Raw genomic sequence first — 22,371 nt, 5'->3', positions numbered from 1 at the left:
ACTGTAAACTATTTTTTACAAGGTTTAAGGAAGGGAAAATTCAGCAGTGAATAGAGTTTCTATTGACAAATTGATAATATTTGTTTAGATGAATAAGGATGCATCAATATCACTCTTTAGATACATAAACAAGAAGAGAAAAGAAAATAATCAGTTCTTTGACGCAGACTGGAAGATGAAGACAGCGGTCAGAACGCCCACCAATGCAGTGACTGCCAATGCTACTGTGGGTAAGGGCCCTGAGACCCCAAAATTCTGAAAAGAACAGAATAAGTTTAATTACTAATTCATGTAGTTTTTCAAACAGTTATATGATGGTTAAAATCATAATGTTTATGACAGAATAATGAAAAAGAAGACAGATAAAACAAACTCCGATATACAGATAGACTACTGAACATTCAAAATCACAACCCAAAAGCAGAATCTCAAATCTATGTGCTGTCTGCTGAACTCAGTTACTATAGCGGTGGTGTTTGCCTATACTCTATACTTGCAATTTTCGCAACATGACAGTCCAATATATGTAGATGCACGAGGGAAGCTTTTTTTTCCCACTTGGATGAACAGAACTAGAAACAATTTCATGAGGTATATGAAACATCATGTTAAGTGGGGTTCCAATCCACCGATGTCTGAGATTAGGATAAGTTGTAATTTGGTAAGATATGATATATCAAAGTAACAGGTATGCTTTAACATGTTCCACCGAATTAAAGACATGTTATGAATCCAATATATAGTACACACTAATAAAAACATGAGAGTAAATGACCTACCTCCAGAAGTCCTTTGCCTGTGGCTATTTCTACACTAATAGCAGCTGCAAAACCAACCATGGCAGATCGACCAAGCCATACATCCAAATTACTTTCGTCCTTGGTACTCTGCTCACATCGTATGGAAAGTGATGCTGCTCTACTTGGCATAGCTTTTATCTGAGAGAAACTGTTCCTGATCACTGTAAATACTGAGGATCAGTTCCTAACCACTAGTAGAGGGACTTGCAAATTAAAAATATACTGTAATGGCTCCAAATTTGCATAGCATGGATAAAACACACTCCCTCCAATCTACACCACCACTCAATATATACAAAAGAAAAGACCAACGTGATCTATTTGGTTGTTAAGTTGTAATTAATTTAAATAATACTGAGACCAGCATATAATTGATCAAAGGTAGAGCGACCTCTCTAATTAAATGGTTAAGCCACTTCTCATATGATGGAACGTGATACAAAAGACATTCACAGAAACTAGTCCACTCTCTACCTCAAGGAAGAGCAACATTCTCTATAAACGTCAACTCCCTCAAACCATCGCAATGTAAAGATATCAGAGTTGATCACCCACACAAGAATCATATTAGATTCAGGTATGTGTTTACTGATGAACCGTTTGTTTACACATATCTGCGAGAGTCATAAGTTCCACAATTTTAATGTCATGATATAATTTTTAATCACATACTAAGCCCAGAATCCTCTTCTTTTAAAAGCACATGAAATTCACAAATAGTCATGATAGAAGGGGTAGCTCCATGGGTAAATATACATATGATAGTAAATAACGGAAATGACAACATATGCTGCTTATTCATTTCAAGAGGTCTTCATTCGAGCTTTGCTTCTCATAAATAATTAAGTGAAGGATAAATTCATCTTCAAAAGAAAAGATAAACAATTTATATATAGTAGACTAAGACCTAAGTAACATATACATCAGCATAAAATTGTATGTTAGATAGAATAAAACAAAGAGCAGCAAAAGATAAACAAAAATTAAAAATACAAATGATTATTCTTATATAAACGAGTAGAAAATACAACACAAATATGAAAATCCTCAATCCGGCACTGAATGCACCAATTGATTATTCAACAAAAAGAGGAAAAGTGGGCTTACAGAGGGGAGAACCAGTTGCAAAAGTAGTCCCAAATTGAGTACGAGTTGAGCCCTTAATAGAAGAAATGCTTACTGGGTTTGACATAACAACATCTGCAAAAACATTACATTTAATTCTTTCAGTTTTAGAAACAAAAAGGAAGAAATTGTGAATAGAATTACCACGAATTGAAGTGCAGAGAGAGCTGGAAATTTGAACAACAGCCATGTCTGGCGGATGATTTTGGGGAATTATGAAAACTAGACCGCTCAATTTCTATCGTTCTACAAACAAATACTCTTTCTGATTTTTTTTTTTTCATTCGGAGCTACGTAAACATGGGGAATAGCTGACACGTGTCATCTTATGAGATGTTATTAGTTTATATTTGGGCTTTCCGCTCCTTTGATATTGGGCCGTGTAAATCCATACTAGAGTTCATTAAAGTGTGAGAAACTAAACTCAACTCCACATTGTGTGTGATCAACTTTTTGGTTCTTGGGGGTGGATAAGGATATAATTCTATTATTATTTTATTTTATATTGCTTATAGATTGATTAAAAAGAAATTTTTATATTTAGTAATAACTTAACTTTTTAAAAAATTATTTTATACTAAATAAGATGATTTTTAGTCGCACAAGCATCCATGACTTATTTTAGACGACAAGTTTCAAAAGTCTTTACTTCTTAAACTCCATATCAAACAAACAACATCATATAAATTGGAACAGACAGAGTATTATTTAATACCAGGATTATTTAACCCCACCATTTCAGTTTAAATAATGAAATAAGTTATTTCATATAGAATATGAGATAAAATAATATCATGAGATATTTTTACCTATCTCATCTATCAACCAAATATGAAATAACCCCTTAAAGTGTTCTCATATTTTTAGAACGTATAAATGTAAAATAATAATACTATTATCCATAAAAGTTAAACTTCTTGATTAAAAAAATCCGTGAATTGTACAAATCCTCGACACATAATATAATCCTAGAGTAATTAAAAAACCACAATCAAAATATTTCATTTTTGGAAATCATCAATGTAACCTTAAAAAAATATTATATACCAATAATAGTTAATATTCATCAAATGAAGGCAGTTGTAATTTGTAACACTGACAATCTTGCCCCATACACGTTAATAGTTTTTTAGATAATATATACTCCCTCCGTCTCATATTAATTGGTTATTTTATCCGTCTCATATTAATTGGTTATTTTTTATTTTATAAGTGCTTAAAAAATTCATAAATAAAAAGATAACTTTACTAATTCACTCCTTAAAAAACTTCTTGGGAAACAATCAAATGTGAACATTTAAAAAGAATTAATTGCAAAGATAATATAAAAAAAAATTAATTAATGTTTTTTTAATTTATTAAGGTGAATAACTAATATGCGACAAATATTTTTATTATAATTATCCATTAATATGGAACAAAGGGAGAGTACCAATGTCTAGCCACCGGTCCACCTGTCTATAAAATATTGGAACAAATATTTCTTAATAGATTTGTTGATACGCAATCTAATTGGGTTTATAAACAATGACAAACTGCTTAATTAGACTAATATTTTTTAGGTTTCGAACTCGCAGCTGGAAATTAAATGACCTAACATAGATACCCTTCCTGTTCAGCTAAGAGAATATTCAGTCCAACAATTAACTATCAATAATTTTATGTACTTTCGACAAAATGGCAAATGAAATTAAGTTAATGTTTAATATATTAGTACCTATTTAAAACAAAACTAGCAGCTTACACTGACTTGGATTTGGCATATAGTATACTTTTTCCAGTCAATTCAAAAATAGAGTTTAATCGATATATTTGATTTGCAAAATAATTAAATTATTTTAAAAATAAAAAAGGATTATATTTGTTCTTGTACTCTTACGTTTGATCGAAGATAGTAGTTCATATATTGGAAGAATATAACGATGCACATAACATATTTTCTTTGTATGGTACAGTATTCAGTAGTGCTTTGATTTGCCAATTGCCATAGGGATTAGTATTAGGGTTAAAGTTAGAAATTTTAATTTAATTTTTTTTTATCACATGAGTGTAAGTTTGAAAGTTGAGGGAAAGTTTAGCTTTTGTGGGGAAAAAGTATTTCTAGTGGGGAAGTGAGCCAAATGATACCTTTTGACAGTTGAATAATAAAAGTATTGATTGCATTAAGAAAATTCAAAAGAATTAAAAGAATAGATACAGCAAATTTGAAGTAACAAGACAAAAATCAGTCGTTTAATTTGGTTAAACAAAGTTGACCACTTGCTAATAAATAAGCTGTTAAGGATTACGAATTGAAAATCTTTCACGAAAAAAGCTATGCTTGGTACCGCAGAAATTTTTCTTGTAAATAATTAAACTTATTTTTCCTACATTATAAATAATCTAAATAATTAAACTTATTTTCCAAAAAAACCTTTTCCAGAAAAATATTCTCCTACATACCAAACCCACCCAAAGTCTTACCCAGAAATAAACATAATTTCGAAGTAATAAAAACAGAAAATGGGACTTCCAAATTCCAATTTTGGAAGTGAAAAGATAAATACTATAAAGATAAGGTCAAGAAAGGAAGAGAACACTTGCTAAATTTTTCTAGTTTTTACAAATATAAATTAAAATAAAATAAAACAAAAGATTATAACTTATGTTCACCATTTTTATCACTAATTTCGATATCAAATCAAATTATTCAAATATACTTTGTACTATCTGACATCGTTTCAAATTTTGGTTCATGCTCTCCAACAATGTCCCTGGACGAATAATAATAAGTTCATAGTTTATTATCGACGAATGAGACTGTTTCTTTTTTAATTAGAAATTTTAAATTCAAATTCTAAAATCTAAATATAATTTTTTTTGATAGAGAGTGTTTTTTTCGAATAAAACCCTACACAACATGTATTTAAAATAGTCAAACGCCAACCAAAATAACTTTACAGTTTCACACACATTAAATTGAGATTATTATAATAAGATATCCGTAATTTTCTAGTATGAATATAGTACTATACTCTATACAAAGGGGGCATAATTCAGATGAGCAAATATTATATTGGGTTATTTCTTATCTAAAGAATATAATATAATACTCCTACAATTACAATATGAAAACCAAGATGAAAAAAAATCTCAGAAACATTGACTGACACAACTAAGACTTTGGTTTCCCACCATAAGCTTGCTGACAAATCGACGTAGATTTCTGTGATTTCAAGCAAAGTTGCGAAGAAATCGGACATTTTTGTAAACAATTATCTCCTAAACTGCCCGTAACTGAAGTTTCCCGGCCGAAAAATCCCGCCGGCGGTGACCCATTCAAGAAATTACCGTCAAGATACAGCCTTTTCAACGTCGCCTTTTTGCTATACTGCAACGGAATCGGTCCCCGGAACTTGTTATATCTTAATGACAACGACGACAATCGAGGGAAAATCGCGAAATTTACCGGTAAATACCCTTCGATTTTGTTGAAACCCAAATCGACGGCGACAAGGTCGCTGTTCAAATCAACAACCTTTGGAATCTTGACGAGTGTAAAGCTGTTGTTCGCCATGTCGATTTGTTGTAACGAAGGTAACTGAAAGAACCAAGTTTCAATAGTTCCAAATAACGAATTTTCACTAAGCTCCACAACTTCCAGTTGATTTAATCCATAAAACGACGATTTTAAAAGAGACCCAGATAACGAATTAGCCTTCGCTGCAAGTTCTAGTAGATTTGGGGGTAATTTTGGGAGTGACCCAGTTAGCTTATTGTAACTAAGATCAAGTCTTCTTAAGCTGGTTAGCTCATTCATCGAATTTGGTAACCCAGAAATCAAATTATGAGAAATATCAAGAGAAAGTAGAGATTTTAAAGAAGTGAGGGAAGGTGGGACTGACCCAGAAAATGAATTGAGTCGAAGAACCAGGTTCTTGAGATTTGGTAAAGAAGACAGAGAAGAAGGAATTGGGCCATAAAAATTGTTATTCTGAAGATCAAGAGTAACAAGTTGAGTGAGTTTAGAAATTAACGGAGAAAGAGTCCCTGTATAACCAGCAGGATCAAGAGTAAGTTCAGTTACTCTGTTTCCAGAGCTACAAGAAAGGCCACAGGTGAAATGGGTGACACGAGGAACAGAGCAAGGGTCTGTCGTGAAATTCCAAGTACCTAAACAAGAATATGAAGGAATAGAGGAAGGTTTTATGGCGGCTTTAAAAGCTTGAAGGGCAATTGTGTCTGAAGAAGGAGGAATTGATTGAACTGATGAAAGTGAAAAAAGAAAGAGAAAGAAGAAAACAGAGGTTCTTGATTTTGACATGTTTGAAAAATGGCTACAAAAATGATCAAAGTTTTTTGGTTTTGTAATGGAGGGTTCTGGTGGTTTAGGCACAGTGTGGGGCCTTTTGATGCCTACCGATGATATCTTTGTACAATTAGCTGGAGAGCAGTATATATAGGGAATAGGATTAACAAAGCTATAATTTGTTTTAACTCGTGATTAATCAAAAATAGTGTATTTATACATTGAACTTGCTGTCATTTGGTTTAATTTAGGGGTCATACATTATAGGGTTGGTGAGCAGGTGCTTCCTAAACAAATAGGAATGATAAAAATATTCAGCATCCCTATGATTATAAGATCATTGTTTATTCGGTCAGAGTCTGAGAAGTATAGTGTGTACAAATTTTGAACTTATTCTGAGAGATAAAATGACTTTCAAAAAGTCGTGATTTCAGAATATATTTAGTTTATTTCACCGATCCGTCACCTTAACATCTTGAATATTTCATAGATTACTTTGAGTAACTCTAGCGTAAAAAAGATGACAAAAGAGAAAATAGTAGTATGTTATAGAGGTGGAGAATTGAAATTGATTAGGTGAGGGATGGATTATGCATTTGAAGAGTGGGATGAATATGATGGTCTGGCGAATGGCCCAGTAGATGGTGCATTATTGTTTTTCCATAAAGTTTAACAACACTTTTATATCTCTACAATTCTTCTATTCATCAAAGACAAATTAGATGCATCTTTTAGGAACATGGGCGTTTGGTCAGTTTTATAGAAATTGTTATTCATAAATACTCTTAATAATTATTTATAATGATCTTTTTAAAGATTATATCTGTATAAATAGATGATTTTGCTAATTAAAATCTATACAAATATGTTAGGTGTGCCTAAAAAAAGTTGCATTGACTTGATGAAAACGCTAAAATAAACTTTTTTAATAACTTTAACTGATCCTAACAAATAACAATAACATACGTTACATATCTAAGATAATCTATGCACACAGATTTTGTCTACTATCTCAATATACCACCAACTCAAAAAAAAGAGACAGTGTTTCGTAACTTGTTTTTAAAAAAAACACAAATAAAAAGCTATAAATAAAACTTACAGATCCCAAAACCAATTATTAAATGTAAGATTAATTTTGATTCAGAAACAGAATAACCTAAAAGGCTGGTTACCCGTTTTATTGTGAGAAAGCTTTAAGTTACCTTTTCCTTTTTTTCTAAATGGAATATTTTAGTGATAACATGTTAGAATCGCACTAATGGTTCTAAGGGCCTGATTGGATTGACTTTTGGCTATGACTTATAAGTCAAAAGCCATAAGTTAGGATGACTAAATGATCTGGTGGACCCTTATACTTGTACCCGTTTGTATTGTGAACCCTTCTACTTATTTCTTTGTCATCTGAACGCCCGAACTCATTTAAACTCAACATGTTGAACCCTTTCAACACATCGTGACTCTCAATCGCGCTGATATCACATTCCATGTAAGATTAATTTTGCCACATCATTTTTTATTTTTTATAATAATTTCTTTTTAGACCAAAATCATAAAGTTTTGATTCAAACTTTACAAAAACAAATTAATTATTCTTCTAAATTAAAATTTTGGGTCTCCCTACATCAACCATTTTCACCGTGAAAAGGCCCAATATCCGGAGAAATTTGCCGCTGCCACCACTCCTCTTGCCGGCGAGACCACAAATACTCTCTCCTTCATCTATCTCCGTCTTCGTCACACACTTTCACCATTTTTCTTACCTCATCCTTCTCCAACCTCCACAAATCCAAAAACCATAAGCCGCCGCACCAGCCTCGTTCCCCTCTCCACCGTCTTCATTTTTCCTTACCATCGACGACTCTTGCGAACAACCAGGGACCCCCTATGCTCTCCATCCTTTCCGGCGTACCAGAAGGCCAGAAAATTTCTCGCTGCCTCTGGTGTACTAGCATACTCCTCGCCACCTCTGGTGTACCAGACCACCTAAAAAAGATGAATGAAAGAAAAAAAAAGGGTTGGAAAAAAATGGAGATGGCTGGAAAAAGTGGGTCATTTGGTGAAGAAAGGTTTCAATTTTCTTTTTTATATTTATTATTTTACTCTTTTAATTTAAATATTTTTTAAAATTTAAACATGATGTTCACTTGCCTTAATAGGAGTGTGGCCTCGCTCTCTTGCCAACTCAACCATATTAATGTCACATAAGCATGGTCAATGGTCAAAGGGGTTTGATATATTGTGTTTTATTAAGTGTATGGGTTCAGATGACAAAGGGCTAAGTAGAATGGTTCACAATACAAACGGGTACAAGTATAGGTATCCACCAGACCATTTTGCCAGTTAGGATTTATAACTTATGGTTTTTGGCTTATTTTTGTTATTTTGGCATTAAAATAAATGCTTATAAACATTTTTTAACTTTATTCAAATACTTTAAAAATGCTTAAAATCTATTTTAACTTAAAAAACCTAAAATAAGTCAATCCAAACCGACACTAAGTAAGTTTAGATGCATTATTTTTGTCGTTTTCTCTAGCATAAGATGGGTAAAAAAAAACCATTTTGACAGGAAGGAATCTAGTAGAGATAGTACGGGAATTTTTAATTATTATTTTTTCATAGTTTGCAGTAATGGTGATGTTTTATATGCACAAAAGTCTAAAAATGGTGGGGTATAGTGGTGTTCATTTACAAGAGTACCGACGCAGTAGTAACATCATCCCGCATGCCTCTTGCCTACCGCAATTACTATAAACTGTCCGACACCACCAAAACTTGGGCCTTTACTATCAATTGCAAAACATGAGTTTAATTTTATTTTTGGCCTTGTCCACCATAATTATGATACTTATGTTATAATTCTGTGGTTTCTGAAATTGAATTATGCTTTTATTGATATAAGTTCTTAAGGAACTAAGTTTGAACCCATAACTTGTAGTCGGGTTCTGAATGCTTCTAACGGCATAAGTTCTCAAAGATTAACTTGTTATGCCTCGTAAAATATCACATAATTTGATATTAGATAAATTTTTTGTTTCAATTGATATGATGTTAAAAATATTTGTTTAAAATGGCAATAGTGGTTGATGGTCATTACTGATGACAGTTGTGAGGTAACGTTTAATTAAGGGTGCAAAATCAAACCCAATCCGACCCAATCCATTTAGGTTTGAGTTGGACAGTTGGTTATTGACTCGTCCATTTGTTAGCTCAAATCATTTCAACCCAACTGGCACATATACCGTTGATAAGATTCAGATGTCCTCCACAAGACACAGGCAAAGAAAGAATATATTTTGAGTCACTAGATATGATATGTCTTTCTTTAGTTTTTGTTATACATGACCTGTTTTTTCAAGGGTGTATAATAATGTTTATTAATGGAGGTTTAGGCTATCGTCCCCTTTTGCTTGTTCTCTGTAAATCTGTATAGATCTTGGATGAAATAAAAGGTTTGCGCCACCTAAGGCATAATTTTATTTTATTTAAAAAAACAACTTATTTCAACCCATTAAAAATTGAATTGATATGTAATCAAAATAGATTTTTGAGAAATCTTGTCAAAACATTTTTAAAAACTTTTTAGTTATATGTTGTATATAGTTATAATAAAGAAAAGAAATCTTATTAGGTACTAAAAACTTATAAAATAACAAATAAAGCTATTAAAACTTAGTAAAAATTGAGCAGGTTAGGTTATGACTTATTACTAACCCGTTACCTAACACGTTTTGAACCAACCCATTTTGGCCCAAGCAAATTTGGATTGGATTGAGTTGGGTATTGACCCGTTTGTTGTCTTTACCCATTTTCACCCGCCCAAATTTAACCCAACCCGCCCAACTGCCACCCCTACATCTAATGACTATACGGCAAAGAAACACTCAGAATTTAAATTTTGATTATCTACTATACATAATAATAATAATAATCATAATAAGTAGATTAACAAATAAATATGTATATTTTAATTATCTACTATACATAATAATAATCATAATAAGTAGATTTTTTTAACAAATAAATATGTATAGATTTCAATAAAATTCTTAACATAATAATTTTTTTGAATTGTTTGCATCAAAAGTTGCATGAATGATTCGTAAGGTATATATGCATACATAATTTAACCAAATTTTATCAAGAAATATTACATTTTTTTAATATTATATTGTTGTTATAATTTTTATTTTATTTTTGTTTCATGAATCATGATATAAATTCTTTCTTATTTTTAAAAATAAACATCATATATAATTTTATGTAATATAAAATTATACTTTATTCTAAGTTTTTGAATAACATAAATTGCAAGCAAATGTTATATGTTATACAGATTAACAAATAATTCAAATAAAAGTAAAAGTATTAATGAAATATAATTATATAAATTATAAATACTCAATTTTTAAGATTATTATGTTTCTCTAATAGATACCTTATTAGTGTATTATGAAGTTTAAAATAAATATTTTTGTTCTTCATTTTTATGTTTAGCTAAAATATGTTCAGATCATAGATTTTCATCTACCACCATTTATATTGTTGCAATTGGAGCTTTAGAGTAATGGATAAAAGAAATCAACGATTGTTCTTGAATACATGCAATAAGAGCAAATACAAATAATGGATTAAAGAACTTAACAATTACCATAGCCGCAATCACAATCACAATAATTTTTTGATCCATACGCTTTTTCTTTTTAAATTGCTTGAATTATCATTTAAATTTTGTACATTTCATAGTGAATAATAATTATAATTGTAAATTATATATTTAAAGTGATGAAATTTTTTCTAAAAACAAAATTATTAATTGGGAATGAAAGTAGTATAAATGTCAATAATATATTTTTAGATATTATATTATATTCAAAAATAATTATGAAATTAAAGATGTAATCAATGATTTTATATGATTTATAATATGTTTATTATAATTACTATATAATATTAATAATATTAAAACAAGTAAAAACTAATAGTTCTCCAAAACCTTGAAATTAATATAGGTGGTAATATATGTGGAATCCTGAAATATTATTATTATTTTTTGATTGCATCAAAATCATTGTATCTTACTAAATTTACGTAACATATTTATTAAATTCACATAAAAAAATAAATTTATTATACATACATAGAGTATAATGAATATGTTAATATCACCGCACCTTACTAAATTATATACCATTGAATTCATATAAAAAATAAATAGGTTATGCATAAAGTACAACGCATGTGAACTATTCATTATAATATATTTTTTTGTTAAATGATTCATTGTAAAAAAATAATAATTCAAGAATTCAGTTATTGTGTAAAATAAATTCATTATACATAATGTTTATAGTTTCTTAATAATTATATATTATTCATTGTATCTTTACTAAAAACATTCAACATATGAAACTTCTTAAAACCATATCAAAATATGACTTCTTAGTTAAAATGTGTCACTAAAGCAACGATGACAAATTATCAGGTACGTAAAATATTAAGTGAGTACAAAATAGATCTTTCTACATGTACTTAAAAAAAATGCAATTGTGGCAACACCGAAACTTTGAATTTAGACGCAAGAAGAAAAGTTAGAGATGAATTTCAACTAGATTTAAATTTTAACAAAAAACAAAACACAATAAAATCACATTTCACTAATTTGTCTTATATATATTTGTACTTTAAAAAATTATTAATTAATAATATTAATGGAAGCATATATTTATATAGGGGTCTTCTAAAATTATATCATCTTATTGAAATGAGTGATTTTTTTTCCATTGGCCCAAGTCGAGATCGGAAAAAGAATAATATTTTAGAGGGATTGTTAATTTTAGTGAGTATTAATTTAATGAGGTTTTAATAAAGTAATTTTGCCGATAAGATAAAATAAAATTATAGTAAGTAATTAACAACTTCAGTTTTCAATAACGGGTAGTTAAAACAATTTTTAAATGATATAATTAATTAACATATATAATTTTTTGTAGTGATAAATATGAATTAGGTAATAATCTAAAAAAGGTCGTAAAATAAAACTTAAGGTAGCGTAAATCACACGCTTTACAATCTCAAACTTTTATAAATAGCAGTCAGCAGACCATCCACATAAACATAATGCAAAGTAAAAATACAACTCCCTTCCTCTCTGCCATTAAATAAGCTTTCTCTCTCTTTTTAATGGATTTCAAGATTTTCATATGGACACTTCGGTTCTTTAGGATATTTTGATTGGTTCTTTAGGGTTTTATGTTGAAGAATTTGACTTCTTGATTGACATTCATGATGTAATTGATATTCTTTTGATTTAGTGGTTTCGTATGTTTAAGAATTTACCATGTCTTAGTGATTTTTTTTTTAAATCAAGATTCTACAATGTCTTGTCTTTAGCAAAGAATGTATGGTGGTACCTAAAGTTGTCTCATGGATGTTTTGGTCACTACTTTTAGGCTCTTTTCGAGGGTTGTAATTGTTTGTGGAATCTTTAATGGTTAAGTACTCTGTCAAGATCAAATAGATTTGTGGGTTCTTTATTGTTCCTATTATTTCTTTAAAATATACCAAGAGTTGAATGCCTGCTGTTAGAAGATTGGATGGTATTATTTCATTTTTCCTAAAATATATGAAGATTAATAATCAGTGTTTGTTGCATTCGACATAAAAGTATGCTTTCTATCTTTCTTTTTTTTGTTGATGGATTTCATAATGCGATTCCAAGATTTTCTTGATTGGAATTCAACCATGTAATTGATATTGTTTTGCTTTAGTGGTTTATTAGGTTCAAGAGTTCACAATTCTGAAAAACTTCTGCATCTCCACTACATTTGTTGCTCTGTAAAGTTAATAAAGATACATCTGTGTTTTCGTCTACAACGTTCTCTTGTTTTCTTCAAAATATCTCGCTGATTCTCTCTTCATTCGATCCACCATATGGTTATAGTATGGAGTACTAGAGGAGCTTTGTGGAGGCCTCTTCTGTTCCAATATAACAGCAGTTTTTGAGGGATGCACTATTTCACTTCTAGGGATCATCATGGCTAAGATGTAGCTTTACAATGAATAAAGGTGTTCACATCATCCTATCTTTCCTCACATATAGAACATATCTGTTGCAAATTATCATTCCTTTCCTCTGCTGACTGTATTTGAGAATAGGGAATATTTTTGAGTTTACAATTTTAATAACCCTAAGAAACCAGGACAACGGTCATACGTTTTACTTTTTGTTTTAATAATGTACACTTTCTATTATTTCTCATTACCTCTCTTCACTGCGTCAGAAAAGCAATGAGTTGTAATGGAGGATGAAGAAATTTAAGCAAATGGCAATAATCCTCTAAAGAAATGTTTGGCACATGTAGGCTTGGTACACCTGAAAAATAACCTCTTTCCCCTTATTTCCTTTTGTTGCACCCATCAGGTTCCTATATTCGGGCACACATTTACCCTTCTAATGAATTTATCAGGACGACAATAATGATATGGCCCTAAGACCTAATCATTTCAGCTCAAAGAGGTAGAAGGGGAGAAATTACTAATAATCCTGGACTAGCTTATTTGATAGAAGTATAACAAAGTGCTTAAAGTTTGGTATGATAACTATAAAATGTAGTCTACTTGTCGAATTGCTGCGCACACATCTTATTAAGTATTGATCAGAAAATTGTCAAATACATTTGTCATTGCATTTAAAAAGATATTAGTCTGGTTGTGGCAGTCAATTGAAACTTTTTTTTTGGTCTGATCTTGCCAAACTGTTGAGCTGTGTTGGCCTATGCTTTCTAACTATAGTTGTTTCATATAAGTGTGGACTATCTTTGAGTAAAGCTGCTTCTCCAAGGAGGTGAAACGAAATTTTAGTTTATTTTACCTTTTATTAGTCTATTTTAAAATGATTAAAATAATGAGTATTTATCCCTCTTTATCACTGTAGGCTGGTTATGTTGGTGAGGATGTGGAATCTGTATTATTATCCAAATTACTCTAGGTATGCATGATGCTTTAATAGCATTTGATTTTTTTTTCATTCTATTCATGTCTGGGCTGCTTAGTTAAGCTCATTTCATTAACGGTACTTCAGAGCGGAGTTGTGATTTTGGGAGTTTAAAAAAGAAATGGTACTTAGTTTTAAAAAAAATGATTCTTAGTAAATTGTGTGATTTCACTATACAAGATTGAACATGATGTAAAATATTTAGTTTTCCTGTTTCCAGCAACATCGCAAAAAGATACACGCAAGTTGCACAAAGTTCAATTATGTTCTTAATATTGATACTATCATTATATAACTTCTTTTACCTTGTGCAATCTTTTCAATGTACTTTTGGGTCTCCAGTATTTCTGATATACCATTGGTCAGTCATTCTCTGTGTAAAAATCTTGATGGCTTCTCTTGTTCATTTTTTTAACGCTACTCTTGGGGTTTTTACTGTTTCTGATTCTGTTTTGGTGATTTTGCAATTTCATTTCACATTGCTGATTGCACACAGATATCTACTGCTTCTTCTAGCGTTGCAGTTTGATATGTTATTAGTGACATGGTATATGTGCGCTAGCTGGTTGCCTAAATGTACTTACCTTGTGTTCTTTTCTAGACAATTTTTGTGTTTCCACTTTCCATTTGATGACCATTCAGAAAATATAAACCTAATAGAGTAAATATGATTTGTAATTGGAATATGGAAGCAGCTGTGTAATTCTACTGCAAAGAAACTGAAAATGTATTGTGCGTGGAGAGTACTGCAGCTGCAAATATAAGGTAATCACGTAGTAGGAAATACATTTAAAACTGGCGCCAAGAACTGCAATTAACATATCTGTTTTTTAGATTTGAAGAACTGCAGAGAGGTGATTGATAAATTTGACTAGTTTAACAAGGAACTAGCTGGATAGTTGGTCCAGTGGTTTTGAAATGGTTGAAGAGCCTGTGTTACAATCAAAATTTGAGGAGCTCATGTATCACTAAAAGTTTCAATTCTCTGAATAATGCTGCAGAGCTTAGCTTTTTCTAGAGTGGTTAATTTGCTCGGTTGTGGCACAGTATTTGGAGGATTAGAGTAAAACGAACGTTGACTGATATAAAGAAATGAGAGGGTAATGATTTCCAAAGTAGTCACAATGATTTCACATTTGTGCAAGAATCAATTTTCATTTTCATTTTTATCTGTCTAGGTACAAGAGAATTATCATTATCACATTGTTGTGAAGTCAGTAACAATAAACCTGGTGAAATGGTTGCCCCTTTGGTGTTCTGCTGATTATTGCATTTGAATAGTTTCTTTTTGATGAAGGTTGCATTGAACAGTTTCTGTGGAGAAGCAGATTTACTTCCTATTTCCTTGTCAAGCAGACTACATGGTTCCTCTTTTGTAATCTGTTTAGCTTTTGCACTGTCAGCAGCATAGTTATTCAATTATAAATTTTTGGCGTTCATGTTTGTTTACAAGCTGCTGACTTCAATGTCGAAGCAGTTCGGCAATGGGTTGTCTACATAGACGAAGTTAATTAAATAACCAAAAAGGTTCAAAAACCATTATCTACTTTATGAATTTGGATAATTGATTTTAAAGTAATCATTCTCATCAGTCATCTGTCTAGGCTGAGAGCCTTAACATTGGCAGAGATGTATTTGAGGAGGCCTTCCAACAGGCGCTGCTGAAGATGCTTGAAGGAACTGTGAGTATTTATTGCAAGTTATTTCAGCTGTTTGTTCCAATTGCCTATTACTCTTCTAAATATGTTTACAAATTCATATTTGTAGTTCCTGGCCTTCAAATGTGTCCTCTTTCTAAGCATTTTTCTGAGATCAGTAATCTCACTTGCTCATTTTATCTTTATTTCTTCTTCCGATTGTAAGTGTACCTGACAATAGAGCATGGAAGCATCCATGTGGCGATACTATTCAGGTATACTGAATCTATTAAAGCCTCTTTTATCTACTTTTTCTTTTTTTAAAATTGCAGTCAAACAGTTTTGTGGGAAAAGCACTTACCCCTTGCTTTTTGGATGGTAATATAGTTTAGTGCTTTTTAGAATCAATTTGATTATGTTGAGGGTGAAAAACAAATCTCTACTGGGAAAGATTGTTTGGCCAAAGAAAATCAGATGTCAAACACTGACCTATTCAACAAGCACGAAACAGGACTTCTTCAGCTAAACTCACATATGTTGGGAGGGGAAAGTCAAGTTAATTACTGGTTTATATGTCTTGCAGCAATCATCTACAAAGGATGTGAAGTTGTAACGAGCTGGACATTCCTTATTCAATAGCTCATCACTGTTCATTCTTGATGCTGTCTGCTCTTTATACTTTTCCATACACTAATCTGCAGATAGCTAAAGCTATCCTTTTTATTTGTGGTGGAGCTTTTGTTGGTAGAGAAGACAATTTCAGAAAGGTTATCTGTCAAACTCAATTAATTTCATTAAACACATTTAGGTTAAGTGATATAATATGGTTCAACTTATCATTCTTTTACTCCCAGACGACAAGATTCTTCAACTGGATTTGGAGTACCTGTTCTAACTAACATGAGAGTTGGTGGTCTAACTGATACTGTAGTTACATCATCACTATTGGAATCTGTGAGGAGATCCCTGTGACTTGAGTGTAGTTTTCTTTTTCGGATCACTATTTTGTAAATCTAATGATTTCATGACTCTTATTCTCGTGAAATTCTAAAAACCAAATGCATCGGAAGCATTTATGTCACATTGCTTTCTGTATCTAGTAGAAACTGACGATCTCACTGCGGATGGACTCATATTTGTGGTGCGATTTCCAGTATTAGTGAGTTTATCTTCCCTGGATGAGGATTAGCTTGTTCAGGTTTGTCTACTCATTTCACCTTTTGGCGTTGTAGTTTCTAGTTTCATGTTATCCTGATTTAATTGGCTATTTGGGAACTCCAACTGTGCTTGGGAGGTTGATGGTATTATTTTATTTTTCCTAAAATATATGAAGATTAATAATCAGTATGTTCCTATGCTCTATTGATAAGTAGCTACAGTGGCTTGGTCATAGCAGTTAGAATTCAGCTTTATTGTGTGTGGCTTTTCCTTCTATTGCTCTTCTTTTCTGCGATGAACACATTTTTTTTTCTTTGATGTTGGTTTCTTTTTGACTAGTACATCATTGTTGGCAAGACACTTGTTAGAGTTATTATACTGTGAATTGAAACTTTGCGAATTTGTAGTTCTCCAAATAGTAGTTCTTCAACTCTCTAACCTTGTTTGAGTAACACATATCTGGATCCTGAATTTGTGAACTGCATGGATACCTGTCTTTCAATTAGTGATGTAGAAATTACCTTCTCTTTGATGAGACAGGATCGTTCAAATTTGCTGCTCTAGATGATCTTGTTTAACTATGGTGCATGGAAAGATTACAATAAATACATCCCTATGATTGGTTTTGGATTTGTCCTTTCTGATCTTGAGACTTTCTGTTCGCAATTTCTTGTTCCTCACTCAATTTGTTCTTCTCGTTTTTAGTCCCGGTGGTATTTTCCTCATCAAGCCAACCAATTGCCTTCTGAATTAACTGCAGTAGTAAGTAGACAGGTCTAGGCAATTGATGTGACCTAAACTAGTGACTAGTAGGTGAAAAGAGGATATAGGAAGGAACTTTTGCATCTTTTTGTGTAGGACGGCTTGGGGATTTTTTTATAGCAATGGTATATGAACCATCTCATACGCACCTTGACTATTCCAATGAGTACCGGACCTCCAACCAACACCAGGTACCAAGTTAAGTACCCCCAAGGCTTAGACAAATGAGAAGAAACCACCTACTATTTTTTCCCCTCCAATGAAATTTAAACCCGAGATCTCGTGACAGTCCTTGCACTTTATTGACTACGACTCTCCTTGCACTTTATTGACTACTAGGCCAAAACCCTTGGGTGCAGGACAACATAAGAAAGTTGAAATGAATAATTTGCCTCCGAAAAGTATTATCATTTACTTGTTCCTTCGAGACAAAGGAAAGAATAAACAAAATGTTTTGATCCATAAATTGTTCTTTACATGTGAGCTTATGTAGCCTAATTTTGTCTCTAACTAAAGATTAAGAATTTTTTTCGATAATGCAATAAATTTTATTAATGTTAGGCAAAAAAAGTGCTAATATAGAAATATACCAAAAGTAGAAACCTGCAAATAGAGATGGTTTTCTATGAACCCCACCCAATCATCTATACATAAAGGGACTTTATGTATAGATGGGGTACCGTCATTCACTCAATGTACAAGACATCTGCAAGTGCCTTCCTGCATCCATATTTGATTGTTTAATTGCTTCAAGTCTTTTTGTTCACTGCTATTTCTTATGAAATAAAATATACCTCCATCATTCCAAATGAAAAACATGTTATGCTGTTCATTAATATTAGGCAAGATTGTAGGTGTATTGTCAATGCGTGCACAATTTGTTCTAAGAAGTGATGCTGTCATTCTTCTGTATATTCTCTTATCAGCCTTCTATTTGGGGAACTCAAACACTCCTTTACTATGTTTATTTTCTAATGCACATATGCTTAGTTGCTTTTTTCTTTTTATAACTTTCTCTATTGTTGTCTCCTTTCCAGGGAATGAGCACTGAGATTAAGTGTGAATGTCTTGACATACTATGTGATGTTCTTCAAAAGTACGGGAATTTGATGGACACTGACCATGAGTCATTGCTAACTTCATTATTGCCCCAGCTGAGTTCCAATCAAGCTCGTTTCAGGAAGAAGAGCATTTCATGTATAGGTAACCTTGTTATAAGCTTCTCTGTATTGTATGTGCTTTAAATTTTGAATGGAAAGTGTATCAAGTTAAAACAGAGTTTGTTTGATGGCTTAGTATAGATGCTTTGAGAGATAGTAACGACAATTTCCCTTTCTGACATGGAAACATGAGTTAATAAGATTTCTTAGACTATCATGTACTGTGTTGGACTGGTGGCCAAGCTTTCGACTTTTCCTGCAGTAAATTCAGTTCAACTTTTTTCCTGTACAGCATCTCTTTGTCTTCAAAATTGTCGGATGATTTGGTGGTGAAGGCTACAGTTGAAGTTGTTCGCCTTTTGAGCTATAAGAGCTCAAAATCAGAGATGATACGAACTAACACTCAGATATTGGGACCTTAAAGTAGCAAATCCTAAATTATAATTGATGCTTGCATTTTGTCCTATCAAATGTCATGTAATTTTGATATACTTGTTTGCGTCGTTAACTTTTAGACAAATGCCCAAGAACAATATACTTTTCTCAACAGTAGGTATAGTGAATACTCAATTAGCAGATTTCACATCCAATATTCTTCAACCTGTTGGACACTATGCTTGTCACTGCCCTAGAGAAACTGTGACATAGTTGAAAGGGAAAAGAAGCCAGGTCTTCATTTGACATTATTTTGACAAATGGAAAAGCTGACAGAGGAAGACAAGGGAATCAAATCAAAGTATTGGAAATTCATTTTGTTGCGTCTCTTGTGTACTGGAGATGTACATAGGAGGATAAAAGTGAAGATAAACTAGCCTGGTCTTCCTGTTGTTTAGTTCTAGAACTGCTAACCTGTATCAAGTGAAACAAAAGAGGGCTGAATGACTTGTGTTTGGGTGCTCTCTGCTGCAGCTGAGTGTTAAATGTTTGACACTTCTAAATGGAGTCTCGACTTATATAAATGTGAAATAGAAAAGACTAAGGCCTCAAACTGACACATGCATGTTCACTCCTGACTGTCCCTTTTTCCATTCAAGGTCCTCTATTTTTTCTTTCTGAGATGGCGTGGTTCCTTTTGAAGACCTTTCCTCTTTTACTATCTATCTATACTTAAGCTGTTATTGGCTATCGATTTGGTCCTCACCTCGGAGAGACAGTTTCATTTTGACTTATTTTACTTAAGCTGTTATTGGCTATCGATTTGGTCCTCACCTCGGAGAGACAGTTTCATTGCTAATTAACTACTCTACAAGTGCATCTGAAAATGATGAGGAGCTTCGTGAAGATAGTCAGCAGGGTGTTATGTTAATTGATTGTTTTTTTTCCTCTGCTCTTACTTATCCTCCCCCCTGGATGAAGCCTTGGTTTTGAAGTTTTTTTATTTCCAGGCGCTTGAGAGCTTTTTGCGAAGGTGTCCCCGGGATAGTTCTTCCTACTGTGATGAACTTTTGCATCTCACCTGGAATATGTCAGCTATGATCCCAACTTCACTGACAATATGGAGGAAGATATTGATGAAGAAATTCTTGAGGAAGATGAGGATGAGTATGTTCACTTATGCTCTGGAGCTTGCTAAGATCTATTAGGATTATACGTTGCAGACTTCTGACCAATCAAATTACTTGTCAATTTTTTTGTAGCGTGACAGTGCTAATGAATACACGGATGATGATGATGTCAGTTGGAAGGTTAGAAGAGCTGCTTCCAAATGCTTAGCTGAATTGGTAGTTACTCAGCCTGAGATGCAATCAAAGCTGTACAAGCCGGTATGACTAGGAAGTGTGACCTATTTTAGCTTACTTACATTAAGCTATTTCATATTTGAAGTTTGATAAAGTGTTTACCCTCTATTTGACATTAGATTTTCCTTTCAAGTGTGTTGCGCAGATGTAGCTCTGCATTCTTATTAAGTTGAAATGTTTCTATATACTGTGATTGTCCATTTGTCTCATAGTCATAATAAGCTAATAATGCCGACTCTAACCTTATGCAGGCTTGTTCAAAGTTGATTGATAGGTTTAAAGAAAGGAAGAGTAAGGTAAATTTGAAACGTCTTCTGAACTTCCTAGACAAATTGGTTTTAATTGTCTAAATACTTGCTCGACAGATGGCACTGAATTGTTGCGACAAACAGGCAATGTTACAGAAGGACAGTCACTTTGTATGACTTTACTTGTCTTATTTTGTGTTTTCTGTTATCATTTTACTTCCAACTGTGGAAGACAGTCACTTTTGGGAACACCTGTTTCACTTTCAAAGACTGAATCTAAATATATGCTATTTTTAGTATGAACTTGAGGCCGGACAGTACAGTGCAGAAATAAGGCGGTAAGACGGTAAGAGCAATGATAGAAAGGATGTTGGTGCATTTTTACATGGATTTGTTTTTAATTGCAAAAAATTGGATATACTATTGCCTAGAGGCTATTTGTTGGCATTTATTAAATTCGTGGGGTTTCTAGCCTAGAGCTATTTGTTGGCATTTATACAGAAAGGAAACCAAAGTTTTTTTTTTTTTTTGAAGTAGAAAATCTCTTTTGGAATTAAACTAAAATAATACAAAAGAGGTCTCTATACAAGAAATAAGAAAATTTTCCTAACACTGGTTATGGTGTGTGTAACTTGAAGCTTCAAAGTGTTCTTACAAGAAATAAGGAAAGTTTCCTAACACTTCTTTTATGGTGCAAGTAGCTATCACCAAATGTTTTAGATACTTTTATTTATGCTGTGACTTCACATGCTAACTGCTACACTCAAGGTCTAAGAGAATCTGTGTTTGGAAAGTAAGATCAGTACAATGAGAACTACAGGGACGGAGCTTTGTTTTTTTTCGTAGATCTACAATACCATGTGCCACCAGCCCCATCAAGCAATTCAACTTCAATGGCAACTATGTTCTCGATATTGATACCATCATTATGTAACTTCTTTTACCTTGGTCAGTCGTCATTCTCTGCGTAAATATCTTGATGGCTCTTTTTTAAGGCTTCTCTTTGGATGTTAATGCTTCTGATTCTTTTTTGGTGATTTTACTATTTCATTTCACATTGCTGATGACAAACAGATAATCTACTGCTTCTTCTAGCATTGCAGTTTGATATCTTATTAAATAACATACACTAGCTGTGTTCTGTGTTGTTTCCGTTTGATGACCATTCAGAAAGTATATAACCTAATATGATTTTTATTTGGAATATGGAAGCAGCTGCGCAAGTGTTATTACAATTTGCCTTCAATCTATAGTTTGTGTTTGATGGGTTAGTGATGTGAATAGTTTGCTCTCTCTTGTTCTTTTTAATCAACCAAAGGAGACTCCCTTGTTTCTCTCTTCACTTCAAAGAGACAGAAAAGAATATTTGTGTTGAGTAAAGATATCATTATACCACCCACATCAGTGCCCAATTCTGGGATTTGCTTTGTATGTGTATGCCGTTGTAGTACATCC

At 32.4% G+C, this 22,371-nt stretch overlaps 2 protein-coding genes and 1 long non-coding RNA gene across 3 annotated transcripts; 1 reads left to right on the top strand and 2 right to left on the bottom strand.

Annotated features, from left to right (window-relative positions):
* Nucleotides 1-39: 39 nt before the first annotated feature.
* Nucleotides 40-2,225, bottom strand: LOC125853464 (stress enhanced protein 1, chloroplastic). The gene is made up of 4 exons (XM_049533154.1): nucleotides 2,070-2,225; nucleotides 1,908-2,000; nucleotides 780-961; nucleotides 40-255 (listed from the first exon to the last, which is right to left on the bottom strand). Exons 1-4 carry the CDS (start codon nucleotides 2,113-2,115, stop codon nucleotides 151-153), a joined length of 426 nt encoding a protein of 141 aa, XP_049389111.1. The 5' UTR covers nucleotides 2,116-2,225; the 3' UTR covers nucleotides 40-150.
* Nucleotides 2,226-4,950: 2,725 nt separating this feature from the next.
* LOC125876194 (LRR receptor-like serine/threonine-protein kinase GHR1) lies at nucleotides 4,951-6,375 on the bottom strand. Its single transcript, XM_049557316.1, has one exon. The coding sequence runs from the start codon at nucleotides 6,226-6,228 to the stop codon at nucleotides 5,080-5,082; it is 1,149 nt and encodes a 382-aa protein (XP_049413273.1). The 5' UTR covers nucleotides 6,229-6,375; the 3' UTR covers nucleotides 4,951-5,079.
* A 6,116-nt stretch (nucleotides 6,376-12,491) lies between these two features.
* LOC125853312 (uncharacterized) lies at nucleotides 12,492-21,610 on the top strand. Its single transcript, XR_007445154.1, has 9 exons — nucleotides 12,492-13,284; nucleotides 14,153-14,206; nucleotides 15,817-15,894; nucleotides 15,980-16,616; nucleotides 16,704-17,047; nucleotides 18,807-18,972; nucleotides 20,315-20,471; nucleotides 20,567-20,692; nucleotides 20,920-21,610. It is a non-coding gene; the product is annotated as an uncharacterized LOC125853312 (long non-coding RNA).
* The last annotated feature ends 761 nt before the right edge of the window (nucleotides 21,611-22,371 follow it).

This window comes from Solanum stenotomum, chromosome 1 (assembly GCF_019186545.1).
Source record: "Solanum stenotomum isolate F172 chromosome 1, ASM1918654v1, whole genome shotgun sequence".
NCBI classification, from domain to species: Eukaryota; Viridiplantae; Streptophyta; class Magnoliopsida; order Solanales; family Solanaceae; genus Solanum; species Solanum stenotomum.
This window is presented reverse-complemented; position numbering and strand designations above follow the sequence as displayed.